Source organism: Styela clava, chromosome 9 (assembly GCF_964204865.1).
Source record: "Styela clava chromosome 9, kaStyClav1.hap1.2, whole genome shotgun sequence".
Lineage (NCBI taxonomy): Eukaryota > Metazoa > Chordata > Ascidiacea > Stolidobranchia > Styelidae > Styela > Styela clava.
Genome location: NC_135258.1, coordinates 16,458,608 through 16,477,222, shown reverse-complemented (window position 1 = coordinate 16,477,222; position 18,615 = coordinate 16,458,608). Strand labels below are relative to the sequence as shown.

The 18,615-nt window shown below is 35.3% G+C and overlaps 2 protein-coding genes across 3 annotated transcripts in view; both read left to right on the top strand.

Annotated features, from left to right (window-relative positions):
- LOC120339038 (deoxyribose-phosphate aldolase-like) overlaps positions 1-9,324 on the top strand; it is a 44,093-nt gene extending 34,769 nt beyond the window's left edge. The window contains exons 2-10 of one of the 2 annotated variants that reach the window (XM_078116423.1): positions 3,898-3,951; positions 4,243-4,340; positions 4,509-4,656; positions 5,351-5,449; positions 5,692-5,826; positions 6,465-6,596; positions 7,413-7,525; positions 7,993-8,142; positions 9,027-9,324. In XM_078116423.1, coding sequence (XP_077972549.1) covers positions 3,921-3,951; positions 4,243-4,340; positions 4,509-4,656; positions 5,351-5,449; positions 5,692-5,826; positions 6,465-6,596; positions 7,413-7,525; positions 7,993-8,142; positions 9,027-9,083 — 963 coding nt within the window. In that variant the 5' untranslated portion in view covers positions 3,898-3,920 and the 3' untranslated portion in view covers positions 9,084-9,324. Of the gene's footprint in view, positions 1-3,863; positions 3,952-4,242; positions 4,341-4,508; positions 4,657-5,350; positions 5,450-5,691; positions 5,827-6,464; positions 6,597-7,412; positions 7,526-7,992; positions 8,143-9,026 lie in introns of both variants that reach the window. The other variant, XM_078116421.1, reaches the window with a different exon arrangement.
- A 5,599-nt stretch (positions 9,325-14,923) lies between these two features.
- LOC120340129 (uncharacterized) lies at positions 14,924-18,608 on the top strand. The gene is made up of 4 exons (XM_039408387.2): positions 14,924-15,245; positions 15,558-15,676; positions 17,181-17,235; positions 17,980-18,608. The coding sequence occupies exons 1-4, from the start codon at positions 15,041-15,043 to the stop codon at positions 18,150-18,152; spliced, it is 552 nt and encodes a 183-aa protein (XP_039264321.1). The 5' UTR covers positions 14,924-15,040; the 3' UTR covers positions 18,153-18,608.
- The last annotated feature ends 7 nt before the right edge of the window (positions 18,609-18,615 follow it).

Below are 18,615 nucleotides of genomic sequence, written 5' to 3'. Positions count from 1 at the left end.
CCCCTCTTAATCGGAAAGACTTGCTGTTGTACTTCGAAAAATGTGAAATTTTACGTTATTTCGCCTATGCAAATTTCGACGGAATAGGGCATTTTCAGTAACGGAATGCACATGATTGCAAAATTTTGTTCCCAACAACTCAACTTGTGGGATGAAGAGTATATATACTAAAATAATTATCAATAATAAAATCTCGCCCCTCTTAATCGGAAAGACTTGCTGTTGTAATTTGAAAAATGTGAAATTTTACGTTATTTCGCCTATGCAAATTTCGACGGAATAGGGCATTTTCAGTAACGGAATGCACATGATTACAAAATTTTGTTCCCAACAACTCAACTTGTGGGATGAAGAGTATATATACTAAAATAATTATCAATAATAAAATCTCGCCCCTCTTAATCGGAAAGACATGCTGTTGTAATTTGAAAAATGTGAAATTTTACGTTATTTCGCCTATACAAATTTCGACGGAATAGGGCATTTTCAGTAACGGAATGCACATAATTGCAAAATTTTGTTCCCAACAACTCAACTTGTGAGATAAAGAGTGTATATCTTATTATATTTTTCAATAATAAAATCTCGCCCCTCTTAATCGGAAAGACATGCTGTTGTAATTTGAAAAATGTGAAATTTTACGTTATTTCGCCTATGCAAATTTCGACGGAATAGGGCATTTTCAGTAACGGAATGCACATAATTGCAAAATTTTGTTCCCAACAACTCAACTTGTGGGATGAAGAGTATATATACTATAATAATTATCAATAATAAAATCTCGCCCCTCTTAATCGGAAAGACTTGCTGTTGTAATTTGAAAAAAGGGGAAATTTTACGTTATTTCGCCTATGCAAATTTCGACGGAATAGGGCATTTTCAGTAACGGAATGCACATGATTACAAGATTTTGTTCCCAACAACTCAACTTGTGGGATGAAGAGTGTATATCTTAATATATTTTTCAATAATAAAATCTCGCCCCTCTTAATCGGAAAGACTTGCTGTTGTACTTTGAAAAATGTGAAATTTTACGTTATTTCGCCTATGCAACTTTCGACGGAATAGGGCATTTTCAGTAACAGAATGCACATAATTGCAAAATTTTGTTCCCAACAACTCAACTTGTGGGATGAAGAGTGTATATCTTATTATATTTTTCAATAAGAAAATTTCGCCCCTCTTAATCGGAAAGACTTGCTGTTGTACTTCGAAAAATGTGAAATTTTACGTTATTTCGCCTATGCAAATTTCGACGGAATAGGGCATTTTCAGTAACGGAATGCACATGATTGCAAAATTTTGTTCCCAACAACTCAACTTGTGGGATGAAGAGTATATATACTAAAATAATTATCAATAATAAAATCTCGCCCCGCTTAATCGGAAAGACTTGCTGTTGTAATTTGAAAAAAGGGGAAATTTTACGTTATTTCGCCTATGCAAATTTCGACGGAATAGGGCATTTTCAGTAACGGAATGCACATAATTGCAAAATTTTGTTCCCAACAACTCAACTTGTGAGATAAAGAGTGTATACCTTATTATATTTTTCAGTAATAAAATCTCGCCCCTCTTAATCGGAAAGACTTGCTGTTGTAATTTGAAAAATGTGAAATTTTACGTTATTTCGCCTATGCAAATTTCGACGAAATAGGGCATTTTCAGTACCGGAATGCACATAATTGCAAAATTTTGTTCCCAACAACTCAACTTGTGGGATGAAGAGTGTATACCTTATTATATTTTTCAATAATAAAATCTCGCCCCTCTTAATCGGAAAGACTTGCTGTTGTAATTTGAAAAATGTGAAATTTTACGTTATTTCGCCTATGCAAATTTCGACGGAATAGGGCATTTTCAGTAACGGAATGCACATGATTACAAGATTTTGTTCTCAACAACTCAACTTGTGGGATGAAGAGTGTATATCTTAATATATTTTTCAATAATAAAATCTCGCCCCTCTTAATCGGAAAGACTTGCTGTTGTACTTTGAAAAATGTGAAATTTTACGTTATTTCGCCTATGCAAATTTCGACGGAATAGGGCATTTTCAGTAACAGAATGCACATAATTGCAAAATTTTGTTCCCAACAACTCAACTTGTGGGATGAAGAGTGTATATCTTATTATATTTTTCAATAATAAAATTTCGCCCCTCTTAATCGGAAAGACTTGCTGTTGTACTTCGAAAAATGTGAAATTTTACGTTAATTCGCCTATGCAAATTTCGACGGAATAGGGCATTTTCAGTAACAGAATGCACATGATTACAAATTTTTGTTCCCAACAACTCAACTTGTGGGATGAAGAGTATATATACCAAAATAATTATCAATAATAAAATCTCGCCCCTCTTAATCGGAAAGACTTGCTGTTGTAATTTGAAAAATGTGAAATTTTACGTTATTTCGCCTATGCAAATTTCGACGGAATAGGGCATTTTCAGTAACGGAATGCACATGATTACAAAATTTTGTTCCCAACAACTCAACTTGTGGGATGAAGAGTATATATACTAAAATATTTATCAATAATAAAATCTCGCCCCTCTTAATCGGAAAGACATGCTGTTGTAATTTGAAAAATGTGAAATTTTACGTTATTTCGCCTATGCAAATTTCGACGGAATAGGGCATTTTCAGTAACGGAATGCACATGATTACAAAATTTTGTTCCCAACAACTCAACTTGTGGGATGAAGAGTATATATACTAAAATAATTATCAAGAATAAAATCTCGCCCCTCTTAATCGGAAAGACATGCTGTTGTAATTTGAAAAATGTGAAATTTTACGTTATTTCACCTATGCAAATTTCGACGGAATAGGGCATTTTCAGTAACGGAATGCACATGATTACAAGATTTTGTTCCCAACAACTCAACTTGTGGGATGAAGAGTGTATATCTTAATATATTTTTCAATAATAAAATCTCGCCCCTCTTAATCGGAAAGACTTGCTGTTGTACTTTGAAAAATGTGAAATTTTACGTTATTTCGCCTATGCAAATTTCGACGGAATAGGGCATTTTCAGTAACAGAATGCACATAATTGCAAAATTTTGTTCCCAACAACTCAACTTGTGGGATGAAGAGTGTATATCTTATTATATTTTTCAATAATAAAATCTCGCCCCTCTTAATCGGAAAGACTTGCTGTTGTAATTTGAAAAATGTGAAATTTTACGTTATTTCGCCTATGCAAATTTCGACGAAATAGGGCATTTTCAGTACCGGAATGCACATAATTGCAAAATTTTGTTCCCAACAACTCAACTTGTGGGATGAAGAGTGTATATCTTATTATATTTTTCAATAATAAAATCTTGCCCCTCTTAATCGGAAAGACTTGCTGTTGTAATTTGAAAAATGTGAAATTTTACGTTATTTCGCCTATGAAAATTTCGACGAAATAGGGCATTTTCAGTACCGGAATGCACATAATTGCAAATTTTGGTTCCTAACAACTCTACTTGTGGGATGAAGAGTGTATATCTTAATATATTTTTCAATAATAAAAGCTCGCCTCTTTTAATCGGAAAGACTTGCTGTTGTACTATGAAAAATGTGAAATTTCACGTTTATTCCCTTATGTCGATTTTGACGAATTAGTTTTCAGTAACTCTGGCTGGCGAGATGCAGACTGAATATAATAAAATTATTATTAATAATGAAATTCCCAGTTTTTGCTTACAACAACTCTCAAATACCCATGTAATGTTGTTGTTAATTCCATTTGCGTATTTGTTTGGTGTAGCGAATTTGGCTCCGCCCATAATTCTGCCTCCATATTTGACCTTTTCGCCTGGTCGCATACAAAGGTCACCGTGCTACTAGCTTCACAGTGGTACTGTAAAGTGCGTGTTATTAACGTTTCAACATGTTTATTTAGATAGCTGCTGAACAGAGGACAAAATGTCATCACGAAATCCAGGAATTGAACTAGGTAAGATCTTAGATAAATGTGAAGTTTTCCATTATTTGCATTCCGTTTGTACATTGTGACTTTGACAGATTGGTTATGACGTTATGTGCAGATACCGGTAACAGGTATGGTTATTACAACCGATTACCGGTACCGTACCACAATACCAACTAAATTAAATGATGCTGCAATCACTCTGCCAGTACTGCAGTACCGGCATACCGGTAATGCATGCAATTGTCGGATTGTTTTGCTGTTCTTACAGCCCTATGTTAATATGTGGAAAATCGTTATAACTTTGGCCTATTACAGATTTAGACTGGGTTCAACGAACTATAGTAAATCTTCCCGCTGTAAATAGAAGAGCAGAAACGTTGCCAAAGAAAAGAACTGTGAAAAAAGCATGGCAGGTGCGTTTGATTATATTTTAAACATTTTTGGCCATAATTATCATTTAAAATCAATATCCACGTTTATGAAACTTGATATATTTACAAAAAATATTTCAGGAATCGAAGTTTTTGGAAATTTGTTCAAACACAATCATATATCAATCACATGATATTATTTTCCAACAGGCGGCCTGGTTATTACGAGCAACAACATGTATTGATTTAACGACTTTATCAGGAGATGACACTTTTTCAAATGTACAAAGACTTTGCTATAAAGCTCAACATCCAATCAGAGATGATTTGATTAAAGCGTTAGACATGCAGGATGCTGGTGAGATATTGCTTTGCAGTACTTCTGTTTCTGAAAATTCAATCTAAAACAGTAAAACAGGGATTCTCAAACTTTTTAAGGAGCCCCCTTTTTAGAATTTGTCTAGTCTCGCACCCCATCTGAAAAAAAATAGCTAACAATAATCTGCAAATAACAAATAGTAAGGCGAAAGTATGTTTTATTCAAAAAACATGTTGAAAATGCGTGGATGGAATGTGAATATACAAAACAAGGTCGTATTTTTTGGGATGATTGACTACAAATTATTGCATAGTCATTGTCATTCTTACTATTTATCATGTTCAGTAATTTAATGCAGGGGTGTACAACCTGCGGCCCACGGGCCAAATGCGGTCCCCAAGGAAAAATTGTGCGGCCCACGTAGAAGTACCAATTTTGAATGGTATGCGGCTCGCTAAACTAGTTTTATTTGAGTTTAGTCTGGTACGTGCGTGTAATTCCAATCCAATTTATTATCAATGCCTATGGCGTGACAATGCACTGACAACTAGCTTGTAAGAATCGTACATCACATGTCATAGGCTTATTAACCAAGATTTTTGTGCCTGGAACCACTAGAAACCTATGTTAAATAAAGGTGCGGCCGGCGGTCGCACAATGTTATTCGTTTCTGGCCCTCCTGTATTAACAGCTGCACACCTCGGATGTAATGAATTGGAATTTATCTCTCCAGGTATAGCAGTAGGAGCTGTGTGTGTCTACCCGGCCAGAGTGCAAGAAGCAGTTCAATGTTTGAAAGCAGCTGGAATTAATAATATTCCAGTCGCATCAGGTGAGATCACATTTCAGTTCAATGGTTCTAAAACAGTTTGCCTCTACGTCTAGAAACTTGATATGCTTTTATACAATATATTTAGATCATTTTATTTAGTTGGCATATTGCAGTATTGCTATAATCATTACTAATGCTTGCTCTTGAATCACTGTCTACCCAGCCTGGATTTGAATTACTTTGTTATATAGTCTTTACAAAATGACTATGACCAAATGAAATGGTCCTTTGTTATTTTCTAGTTGCAACTGGGTTTCCTGCAGGACAGACTCCATTAGAAACTAAATTGATCGAAATTAAGAGGGCAGTTGAGTCGGGAGCCTCTGAAATTGATATTGTGATTTCCAGAACAAAAGCTTTACATGGAGATTGGAAAGGTTGGTCGGATGAAAATGTATTTTAAATTTATTTGCAATGAGTGTCTGTGTTGCTTTGTATCGGACTCGCACTCTAGCCGATTTTTACATATTAGTAACTTATGCGCAAGACAGGATGGCTTTACCAAATAGTTTCCTCTATTCAAAAATTTTATAATTGAATTATTTTTCATAACCCATCTTGTTTTTGTTCAAAATTCTAATCACACATATGTCTCATGTGTACAGTTTCCCTCTGTTTTGTTACTTTGATCCATCTGCAAGTCTTTTTATGTCCATTCATTTGAAACAATAGGATAGTTACTTTCCTAAGTAATATCAGTCTGTGGTTTGTCACATGCTTCTTATTGGCTTCCATATTTATCCTAAAATATGATACTGCTTTCAAACAGCTGTACAAATGATTCTAAACATGCCGCTTCATCACTAATATTTCTCTTAGCACTCCTGTTGAGTGTAGAGAATAAAGAAAAAAGCACTCTTACGATCCATACATCATATCAGGCAACTGGTTACAACAAGGCCACGATCAGTTTTTGATTTAAAAAAGTTCGAAGAGCGCCTTATGGTCGGTAAAATACAGTAAATACGGTAAATCATACAGTATTTTCTATTTACGATTCAACATATTTTTCAAGATATTTACAACGAGGTCAAGGCATGTAAGAAAGTGTGTGGTGAAGGTGTTCATATGAAAACAATACTTGGTACAGGAGATTTGGGAACTATGACAAATGTTTATAAAGCAAGTCTAGTAGCAATGATGGCTGGTAAGTATTGTAGGATAGGATTTACATATTTATCCCAGGGGAGAGGAAAGGCGATAAGACGACTTAACCATGTGGCGAACCACGGTCTCTCGTCAGGTATCCAGTCCAAGTCGAATGTGGGATTAGTTAGTTATTTGTTTTCGTAAGCATGGACTTGATGGTGGAGGAAGCCGTATCTGACCAGCAGTTACATCTTACCACCCTACGGAGCGAGGAGACCAGCAATACTCTTGTACATAACTATCCCCGCATGGGATGAGTGGATGAACCCGAGAGCCCACACAGAGTAATCAGAGGTGCGGTTCCTAACGCTTAGCACAATCACGCCTAAATTGACTAAATTCCAACACAAACTTCGGAATAAATTAACACATAAATATACAAGCTTTTAATTTTTTAATTGATTCAAGTCGAGAGTCTTGCTGCATATATGCCAAGCAAGGTAAGGTAGTTGGGCTCGGGTAACCCCAACTAATAAAACTCAGTGGAGTCACACTGTATAACAAAAATTATAATAACTGTCAGATGGGTTACGCATATGCATCTACTCGTGCAAAACAGCAAGAAAAGTCTTGTGTACCCCATCTGATAGTTAATCTAATTTTTGTTGCACATTGTGATTTTGACTCACGATTTCTAAAACAGACTCCGAAATGTTCAATTTCACTCGTACTCGAAACTATCAGGGATTCAATTTTTACAAAAACCTAAAGTTTTTATTTTTACCATAATCACAGTACACAACCCTGGTCTCCGAGATATGCAATTGATTTCAGTTTCTGAAACTATTTCAGCCATTTTTATTTCTTCTACCAGGTTCTGATTTTATCAAAACATCAACTGGCAAAGAAGGTGTGAATGCAACTTTACCTGTTGGATTAGTGATGGTTAGAGCTATCAGAGAATATTATCAGAAAACAGGGTATAAGGTATGTTTTGAAAGTCATCTTTTGTCATGTGTTATATTCAACTCTCATAAGTTTGAACATCTTTTATCGTTTGCTTTTCTTTATAAACTACTGTGAAATGTTGAAACTGCAGTGGTTCCAAACCTTCCATATCCTGTTGCCCCCTTTCGGAGGCTCTCATCACTCATGGTCCCTGTTTATCATTTCAGTGGTATTTATTATAGTGTTACTTTGATTTGTAGATTCCAAATCCATTATGTTCAAACAATTCATGCGCAACAAAGAGAAAACACCTTGTAGAGTAACTTTATCAAGCAATGAAACTAGGAAGAAAGTTTTTTTTCTAATATAAGGAAAAGTGAAATTAGTTTTGCACCCGCCATGGTGACCCCCCTCTGACTGCTCTGTGGCCCGTTGGTGGGCTACGGACCCCCGGTTGGGAAGCACTGGTTTAGAGCATTTATTCATGCCTGACTTTGTTTTCTCAGGTTGGATTCAAACCAGCAGGAGGAATCCGTAGTGCGAAGGACGCTTGTACTTGGCTTGCCTTGATGAAAGAGGAGCTGGGTGATGAATGGATGAGAAATGACTTGTTTAGGATTGGAGCTTCCTCATTGCTCACTGATATTGAAAGACAGGTAAAAAAAAATTGAGAAAAATATTTTGCCAGGTGGTTCAACATAATGGTTCTCATAATTTTATCTACCTCACGGGAATATTCATTATCATCAGCTTTCTGCAATAAAAAAAAAAGTGAAGTTTGAAATAAATTCATTACAAATCAAAATAACGAATTAACGAACTTGATGATGTTTAATAAATGTTTCAATATTTGAAGACATTTCGGTCAGGTACAATCTAAAATCACCCTAGTTGTGCAAGTTCTAAGAACAGTCTTTATTATCACATCACAATTGAAACATATGTTTCATGGCCTTAGTTTAATGAATATTCCGTTGAAATCCTCAAAATATATAGTTTCCCGGGATTGTAATTGGAATTTTGATTGCCAAATGCGAATAAATGCATTCATTGAATAAAGATTATCTATATCAGTTCTCAATCTGGGGTACATTGAACGAATTTTGAAGTTGTTACTTGTTAGCAAATTCAGAGGGTACGTAGTATATTAGGTTCCATTACATTTGAACCCACGTACATTTGAACCCATGGCAATTGCACCTGCATACTATTGCACTTATGAATTGTTTTTTGTTTTACGGATATTTGAACCCATACTCACCCTAACCCATGGGTTTTAGCACCCGCATATAGATTGAACCCGCGGATATACGCATGGGTTCAAATGTACGTGGGTTCAAATGTACGGTCACCAGTATATTACCAAGCTATAAAGTTGTGCGGCCAAAAATATGATGATATGTAGTGGGTACACAAGCAAATTTAAATTTCCCAAGGGGTACCGATGGACAGAAATTTTGGGAAACCCTGATCTATATGATTCTATGACCACCACATAACAGCTCTAATTTAAATACTTAGCCACATATTCCTATTTCAGATATATCACTATGTAACTGGGAGATATGCAGCTGCTCACCAGCTACCAATGGCATGAGTTGTGAATGTGAAGATATAATCCCCTCTATTAAATTCCAATGTGAAGACTATTTTAGCAAAGCACTTTGGTTTTTGAGCCCAATTTGCGTAGTGTAGTAAGTAGTATGAAATGAATAACACAAATTAATTTTTGGTTGTTAGATATGTTTAATCATATGTTTTATTGGTGGATTTTCAATTGTGTGCAAATTTTACTCAATACAAGGTTTAAAGATGCAATAAATAATATACACACTTTATCATTTCTATCATTTTTCTCTGTTACTCATAGTCTTGTTTTGTTGAGGATTTTTTTCCATCACGGGTAGAAGTTTGTTGGTAGAATGTCCTAATCATACAGTCCACCACAGCCTCTCGTCTGGTAGCCTTACATCAGTGGTTCTCAACGTGTGGTACACGTACCACTAGTGCGGGCAGAAATTCTCAGCCATGAAGGCAATTAGAATCAAAAGCCAAAATTGCCTAAATGAGCCTGAACATCATTTCCGATGTGCTGTAAGTTGGTTCATACTCCGCATAATCCAAATAGTAGGGGAAAACGTCGCAAATCTCGCCTTAAACTATGCTTTCTTTTATTTTGGACTAGGTTCGGCTAGTCGTGACAGCGAATAACGCCGATTAAAGTGTAGTCGCCTAAGGTTTGCGATAAGCGATGATTAAAGCGTTTCAGCTCTGACGGTAGACGACACAAATTCTCCCTCGATTTTGCACGCAATTAATACTATGTTAATGCATATAATTAATACGAAACTTTGCTACTGGTTATGATTTGTCCCTACATGAAAGAATGGGATGCAATTGGATATTTTCCACAGTAAAGCACTGTCAAGCTTCGCGCGAAGTGGCGTTACTATTTGCAAAAAATTCGCATATGATAGAAGCGCTAGTAAAGCCCTGCACTTTGAAAATGGCAGAGTTGATTTTGGTATAAATTAGTGCCAAGAAGATTCAGCGGGTATCTTTATTGTGTGTGTGTGTGTGTGTGTTCGCATTAGACCCGATTCTAAATCAGGATTACAATTTATTACATTTGTCGCAATGTAGAGGTCCGTGACTACATTGGCGAACCAAAAGGCCACAAACAAAAAAGGTTGAGAAACATTTCTCTAGAGGTTTCCCCATGCATCGATGTCCTTGTACGGCCTACAATGAAGGATAATCAGCAATGTGTCATAATAAGTAATGTAGACATTGAAATTGTAGTAAACAATCAGACAAATTTTCACTCCGCTTAATTCAGGTACGACGGTTGATTGTACTGTACTAGCTTTTGCTACCTACTTATAAATCAGTTTTTAGTTTTGTTGCCAAAATGTGGCAATAATCAAATAACTTATAAATAGCAATTAGAATTTTAGTTTAATTGCAGTAATCAATAAAGTATTACCAAAAAACTGACAGATTAGACTAGAGTAGGATATTCGTACATTTAAATGGCATTCATTGAACATTCTGATTGAAAAAGATGAATATGAAACAAGTTTGTGTTCGCTAAATCTGGGAAATATTCTCGAATTTTGCATAAATTTTTTTGCATTGGCAAGATATTCGGGAAAACATCCATAACAGTGACTCTTGAACTACAGGATGACCCAGAAAAAATGGAACCAATACAATATGTTCCAAAAGGATTGGGCTCCGTTGCTTCTGGGTCACCCTATATAAAATGTGCTGCGACATAATGCTGTAGACCGAGAAGAATTTAGTATTAACAGTAAACAGTACAGCAATTCTGGTTAGTCCGGCGAAATATAACTACAATTATTCATGAAGCTTGGTTGGACATTTATTTTTTTTGATTTCTGAATATTTAACCTTTCGACTCTACTTGATATTCAGTTCTATCTAAAAGTCCAATAAACTCTTACCTAATTCAAGACCAAGTCAGATAATTCTGGCTAATTGCCAACTTTGACAAATTTTAATATTACTGTAAAACTGATAATGTTGTTCCCTATACCTAACATCAAAAATAATAACTCACTCCTATAACGTGATGCCCGGGGTGGCTGCCTCCATGGCCCTCTCTAGACACGCCCCTTTTATATTTATTGTCTGCTAAACTTTAAATAGGAAGGAAAATGAAAAAAAGTTATAAAGGTAAATAGTTATAAAGTCAAACTTTATAACTATTTGGAAAATATTAAAACACTTATGAAACACGCTTATGATTGGAACTTGTGTAGAAATCGCTCAGCAAAAAGCCTCGCATAATCTAGGAGAGACGCTAGTAAAGCCCTGTGCTTTGAAAATGGCAGAATTGATTTTGGGATAAACTAGTGCCAAGAAATTCAACTGGTATCTTTATTGTGTGTGCATTTTATGCATGGCCTGACTTTTTTGCATGACCTAATTTAGAATCACAATTTATTAAAGTTGGCGCTGTTGTAGTCCGTGGCTATGAACTGTTCCCCGAACTTTGACCCCTGGAAAATTCTTCCTATATTTTACCATTGCAAAATTTTCGGTGGTTATTTTAAGAGTGGTTTCGCGAGTTAGCGCCTGTAAAATGGGGTATTTGTTTCAAACCATCATTCTGTTTCATAGCATTCAACAACCTGTTTTTTTTTAAGTACCGTAAAGAATTTTAGGCTACTTTATCACAGATATATATTTCTACACTAATTTTTGATTACTGCAATTAAACCCGTAATAGTATATATTTACGATTAAACTGAAACTCCTAAGAGGCAAAATGATCATTGAATCATTTGATTTATTTTTAAATTTCCTAAACATAACTGAAAACAAACGAATATAATTCAAAAACGCGAGAACGAGGTAATGTTCACGACCACGCCTTAAAATCCGTCTGAGTGAGAAAAGTGTATGAGCGGATGCGAAAAGAGGCTTTTTTGCATCCTGATGATTGGCCAATGTCACGAAGTAAACAAGGAAGTCGATGCTCTGGAAAACATCCGTTACGTGACTGAAATAAAGTTCATAACTGAGAACAGAGATTCACAATCATATGTAAATGAAACAAGAAAAAGTAATGCAGTTATATAGTTCATACAATTATCAGCTCGAGAAAAGCCTCGCTGCATATAAAGTGACAACATCATCAAAACTTCGACAAAATAAACAAGTGGAAAAAATAAATTGACAGCAAAAAGTTGCCATCAAAGCCACTGATATAATATGGGTACCTGTTAAAATAGCAGAAAAAGACATCTGGAGAAATGAATACAGAATCAGCAGTATTAATAATATTGCATAAATATTATCCAAAAACGGGAGGCTCATACCATTGATACAATTATCTATTTTTTAGCGTTGAATAACTGTTTGAAATTTCAACTGGTGGACAAAATTTCACAAAATTGGGTTTGAATTCGTGTAAATAGAATGGTTTATGACAGTAATTCCCAAACTTTTCTTCTTCTGTACCATCCAGAGATTTTGTTCGGCGTTCGAGTACCACCTATAGAAAAGGTAAATAACACAAAGAATCACATTTTAATGAATATTGAGCAAAAGCTTTAGTTTGTAAAGATGTTACAAAAAATGAAAAAAAGCCTATCTGATTTGAATAAAAACACGTGTAGCCTACACGTGAATAGATTCCATGAAACCTAAACAAAACAGAGCCAATTTTGCGAAAAACGTGCAAGAAATATATAATGGAGGTATTGGCATTTTATTGTTTGCTCAGAAGGCCAATTTTATTAAGACATTAGAACATAATTTGGTGCGAAAAGATGTGAACAATAAACATAATGAAACAAAGTTTACAAATGTTGTAGTATGATTTTACGGAATGTTTACTTACTTAAAGTGATTATGACGCAATAATGGGGAACTGTGACGTGCAGCGTGAATACGTTGGTCGCTGGTTTCTTTGTCTGAGACTGTTGTTCAGTTGTCTGTGTGTTTATATCGTTCTGAATCTTTCTGTATACTGTTAAATAAATACCGTTCGTCCGACTGATAAATATTTGGATCAAGTTTATTGTAAGTGTATAACACCGGCCTAATCCTGGCAACGATAATAAATCTTGACAACAAATTCCCTTCGTAGAAATTATTCATGCCCAAATTTTTTTTCTGTACTTCCCCAGTGTTCATGTATATTCAAGTTTCATGAAAACTGCAAGCTATCGTCAGTCGATTCCACAAACAGTCCTCCGACACAGCTTAACAGTACCTGTAGCAGATGAGGTGCGAACATTTTATGACACGAAAAGCGGATTTGTAACATTATAGTTTTAGTATACACCCTTACTAGTGTATACATACACTACTAGAGTGAGCCGGCTTTTATCTACAATGGAGACAAGTTTCAACATCTTTGAATCCAAATATTTAATTTTCTATGAACATTTTTATGGTGCATGTAAATGGAAAAGTTAAAATTCACTTTAAAACACAATACTCTCATAATATTACATTCTCAGTTATGTTGCTTGAAATTTATTTTGTGTCGTAAACTCCAACATTTACATTCAAATAGGCGGCGAGATCGACGTCAACACTTTTTATTAATCATTAACCTGTTCATTCAATAAATTGCTTGCATTACAATATGCATTATTTCTTTGCGTAACCGGTGTACCATCGCGTAGAAACTATATTGTAATAAAAAACGAATTCGGGGTATATATATAAAATTTATGAATCTGCAATTGGTATACAATGAGAACGATAACGAAATTATTTCAGCGGGTATAGACTGTACATAAAGTGCCTAACCGTTGGCATTTATCAGTATTCAATGTTTAAGTCGTGAGATAGAGCGGAATGTTAACTATGAAATGCCATTACATTTACCTAAATATGAAACAACGATATTACGATGCATGATGCGATTCGACTGTACCGAAGAGTGAATAGGATTCATGTATATGGGGATTATTTTGTGATTGATATTTGTGAAGTGATTAATTATACCAGTGACGAATAGGGAAGTTCGTGTGTATATAGGGGTTCGATACAGATATATTCCAGAGCCTCATCGATAATAAAATTACTTAAATTTCATTAATCGACAGGCATCAAAGTAACTAGGAGACTTGACGAATTCATTCAGGCAGATACGTGTACCAAATGAAAACAGGTAGTTATGGAATATGAGCTGCGGAGAATAGGTAACAAATTCCGTTTATAAAAAGGTTTATAAATTTGGTGAAATTGGAGGCACCAACCATATTATCTATCTATATTACAAACAAATTTGTTACGGAATGACTCAGTTGGTGTGAATGTTTTAGAACAGGGGTGTGCAACCTGTGGCCCGCGGGCCAAATGCGACCCACAAGAAAAAATTGTGCGGCTCTGGTAATTTGGTACGTGCGAGTAATTTCAAGACTATACCCGAGTCCAATTTTTTTTATCTGTGCATATGACGTTACAATGCCCTAGCAGCTGGCTTGAGATACCAAAATTTTTGTGCTTGCAACTACTAGAGAGTCTATGATATCTAAAGGTGCCACCCGCGGTTTCACCCAGTTATTTGTAATTGGCCCTCCTGTATTAAAATTTGCACACTCATGTTTTAGCATAACGATTGATATCTATTAAAAGAATTTATATTTAACCCCCCCAAAAAAGAATAGGTTTTCACAATTTTGTATCCCAAACGGTAAAAAACAATTCTGTACGACTGAATCGCAATCACAAAACTGAGAAAGTTTTGTTTTCACTTTCTAAATCCAATTAAAATGTGCCGAAATAAAAAAAATACGTACATTAAAGATGGCAAATATGACGTTTGTATAACCCAACAAAAAAAAACCTACCGAAGCATATTATTTGAGTACGAATCATAATATCCTGTAATTTGTGTGCAACGAACTAAAAAAACACGTCATTTTAATAACGGAATAATGTAAAGGTTTTCAGTGTTCTCCAATATAGTCTAGTTACATTGATTCCAAGATATGAAAAGTAAGAATATGTGAGTGACCCAACAAACACTAAGGGTCTATTAGACTGATTACAAATTTTCAATGTAATATGGCGGATACTCAACCAACGACCGACACACCTGATGGACAAAATCCTTCCAGTCCGGAGAAAAACACAGATGGTGCGACGCCTCCAGCAGTTCCTAACAGAAAACGTCGGTCATCAATGCGCAAAGTGGTTAATGTATTTCGTGCAAGTTCTAGGCTTCGTGGAAAACCTTCCATTCAAGAAATTATCACAGAGGAAGAGTCTGGTTTGTCTGCCTATTTTTGATGTGTGATTTAGTGTTGAATAGTATGCATTTACATTGAAAATATAGATATAGTAGGGCATGCTCCATTCCGCAGTAAAATTATATATGTTGTACACTTCATTCATTTTTCTATTTATTTGTTTAGTATCTAATCAATGTTGTAGTAAAAAATATGTGGAAGACTTTCGAACCACCTAATATATATACTTTATAATTTTGTAAAATTTGAAAAATGGCCCATCCAAAACTAAGATTATTTTATGCAGAATATATAGAAATTTTAGTAACATTTTTAGTATTTTTTAAATACAGGCGAAATACCCGACAGTACAGAAAAAACTGTTGTTCAAAACAAATCTAATTCTTTGCGAAGAACGAAGACAAAATCGTTTTTGATAACTGGGAAAAAGAAAAAAGCACAAAAATTATTGGTATGATATTTTGAGCACAATAAGATTTTGAGCAAATCTGTAGCATTGGACGTTCAACGGCCCTGCTAACATGAGCTGCATCTTGCTTGATTGGTGAAGGACAAGAGCAATTGAAAGAAATATCGGGGCTTCCGAAGTATGCGAACCAAGATGGCGGACATCGGAATGTAATATGTGTACTAGGTTAGGGTTAGGCCATAATTTTAGGTATAAATACTACGGGAGGCTCTTGGCTAGTCTTCGAACTGATAATAGGACTAAAATAAGGAAAATTGGAAAAAAATTATCGCCTAACCCTAACCTGTTACCCATGTTACGTTCCGATGTCCGCCATCTTGGTTCGCATACTTCGGGAGCACCGAAATACCATTATACTAAAAAACTTTTAATCGAAATCGGCCTGGACACCGAGGTAAACGAATTGAAACTTGAACTCCTGTCCCAAATAAGGATGCTAAGTATGACTACTTACAAGTATTCGATTCTTATCCGACTTCTAAATTTTCGATTCCGAATATCGATTCCACAACATATTACCGTGAAAACATACCCACCTAAGCAATACCATATGAAATCAAACAAGAGAGCGATGTTAAAATATCTGGACGAACAAGGAGGCCAAAACTAAGTAGGCCTAGTATGTGTATCCAATCTGTCACAAGAGAGAAAATCGCACAAGAAAACGAACACTTAACAGAGATCACAGAGATTTTAGAAATAACTAAGCGTAAAAGCCTTCTAGCGAAAAATATATATATAGTGAAGTTTGCGGCGTCGTAATAACTCAACATAGCAGTAAAGCAGTTGATATATACATATATATATACGTGAAGGAAATGGCACAAAACGTTACACATTGCAATCCAAATTTTGACCGCGAGAATCGATTCCGCGAAGAATCGATTCTGTAATCGAATCCGGACTCGATTCCGCTTTCCCTAGTCCCAAACTACTGGATTACGAAATATTTAACTTTGGTGTAGCCTATGCTATTTGTAACTCAAACCAAAGATCCCAGCCCAATACTAACAACATGCGCTAACATCAGATTTAGAACGCAGAAATATATCTCATTACATTGATACCGAAAAGATTATGATTAGACATACCATACAAATAAATACAATACATCAAATCAGACAACTTATCGTAATTCATATAAGTTGTATCAAATCGGCTTCCTCCAACATCAACTCCATGCTTCCGAAAACAAATAATTGGCTAACTAATCCCATACCCGACCTGGACTTGTAACCGGACGAGAGGCCGTGGTTCGCCATATGATTAAGTCGTCTTATCAACTTTCCCCTCCCCCGGGATAAATATGTAAATCCTATCCTATCCTAAAGTAGGCTCGCCTTTATCATGTAGGCTAGTATCTTTTCTTCAACGCATTCTTTAGTAAGTTATGTCGAGTAAGTTATATTAAACTCAGTTCACTTGTCCAAGTCAATCTGTAGTTTGTAGTAATGCAATATATACCTTATCAATTATATATCTTCAGGTTCCAAAGAAGGAAAAGCAAGAAGAAGAGATAGTCAAAAATGAAGTTTCCGAAGGTAAATTGAATGAGCATTCATTGACATATTAAGACAGTTGGTCGCCTTATCCTTACAGAGATCATGTACGATAAATTGCATTAAAATATACTCTTCCATTTTTTAAGTTGAAATGTAAACTGTTATATAAAACACTATTGCTATCTTTCACTTCTCGCATACGCGATGGTATTTTATATACATCAATGGCAATTCCAGCATCAACAATTTAGTAAACGAGCACAAGTAGCTACATTTTGCGTCCTATTTAATACTTTTCGATTTACTTTTAGGCCACCTTGTATATATATAAGCACCATTGAGAATATTTTCTATACTTTCCCAGTGAGAAAATTATGATGCTTATTTTAAGGGTATTTAAGCGAGTAAGCTTGTGAACGGGTATACTTTTACAAAGGCACAATTTGTTTCAAAATATTGAAGCAACTGCCGTGAAAATGTAATGATATTTAGTTTAACCTAGTTTATCTCAACTCTTTCCGAGCCGTTTTAGTAAAAAAAACTACGACTGAGTGATTTGACTCACAACTATATTTACGGCACATAACAATAAACTGGCAAACGACAGTTAAAACAAAAAAAACGAATCAATGTTTACAACTAGACTCGAAGATCTGTCCCTGTGTCTGAGCGAAATGCTAAAATTTCAGTTATGCGTAACCGTTATGATGATTTGACCATGGTTAAACAAGGAAGTCGGTTTATTAGGTATTTCGAACGTTATGAAATTTTTAAATGTTATAGAATGTTTTCCGGACACAATAACGAAATGTTTCGAAACGATCGATACCAGTGTAAAAGAAGATGATTTCATGGCTGACATAGAGCAAGAGGAAGATACTGCGGAAGACTCCATGGTTAAGTTTGTGATGCAGGAAATTGAAGGAGGGTTTTTTGTGGGACCGGCGCTGAGGTAATTTATTTGCTGTATACAGGAGCTTTTAGATTCTATAGTTTACCCATAGAACATTTTGTTTGAATATTGTTTTACTGGCATTGACAACAACTTGGCCTTGGAAATTTGATGAAAGTATCTTTTTCTTATTTAATGGTAATGTCTTGTACCGGATCATGGATGATTTGTGCAAACAAAGTATGCTAATAACCCATAACTTAATCCGTATGAGTGCATACTAGGATAATACGGGATAGGAAGAAGAGTATTCTGATTGTGATGTCGAAATTTGGTGGCTACGGTGTTGTCTGCTTCTCCAAACGCTGCTTTTTTCAAAATATTCAGGTCCTGACAATAAAAATACTTCCAGCTTAGAAAATGTTCATATATAACCCAGATTCAGGCGCAAAAATTGAACAAAATTCTTTTGCTATCATTCTCTGCGTCTCCGTGGCGCAAGAGAGATGACGATTTTCTCATCTGCT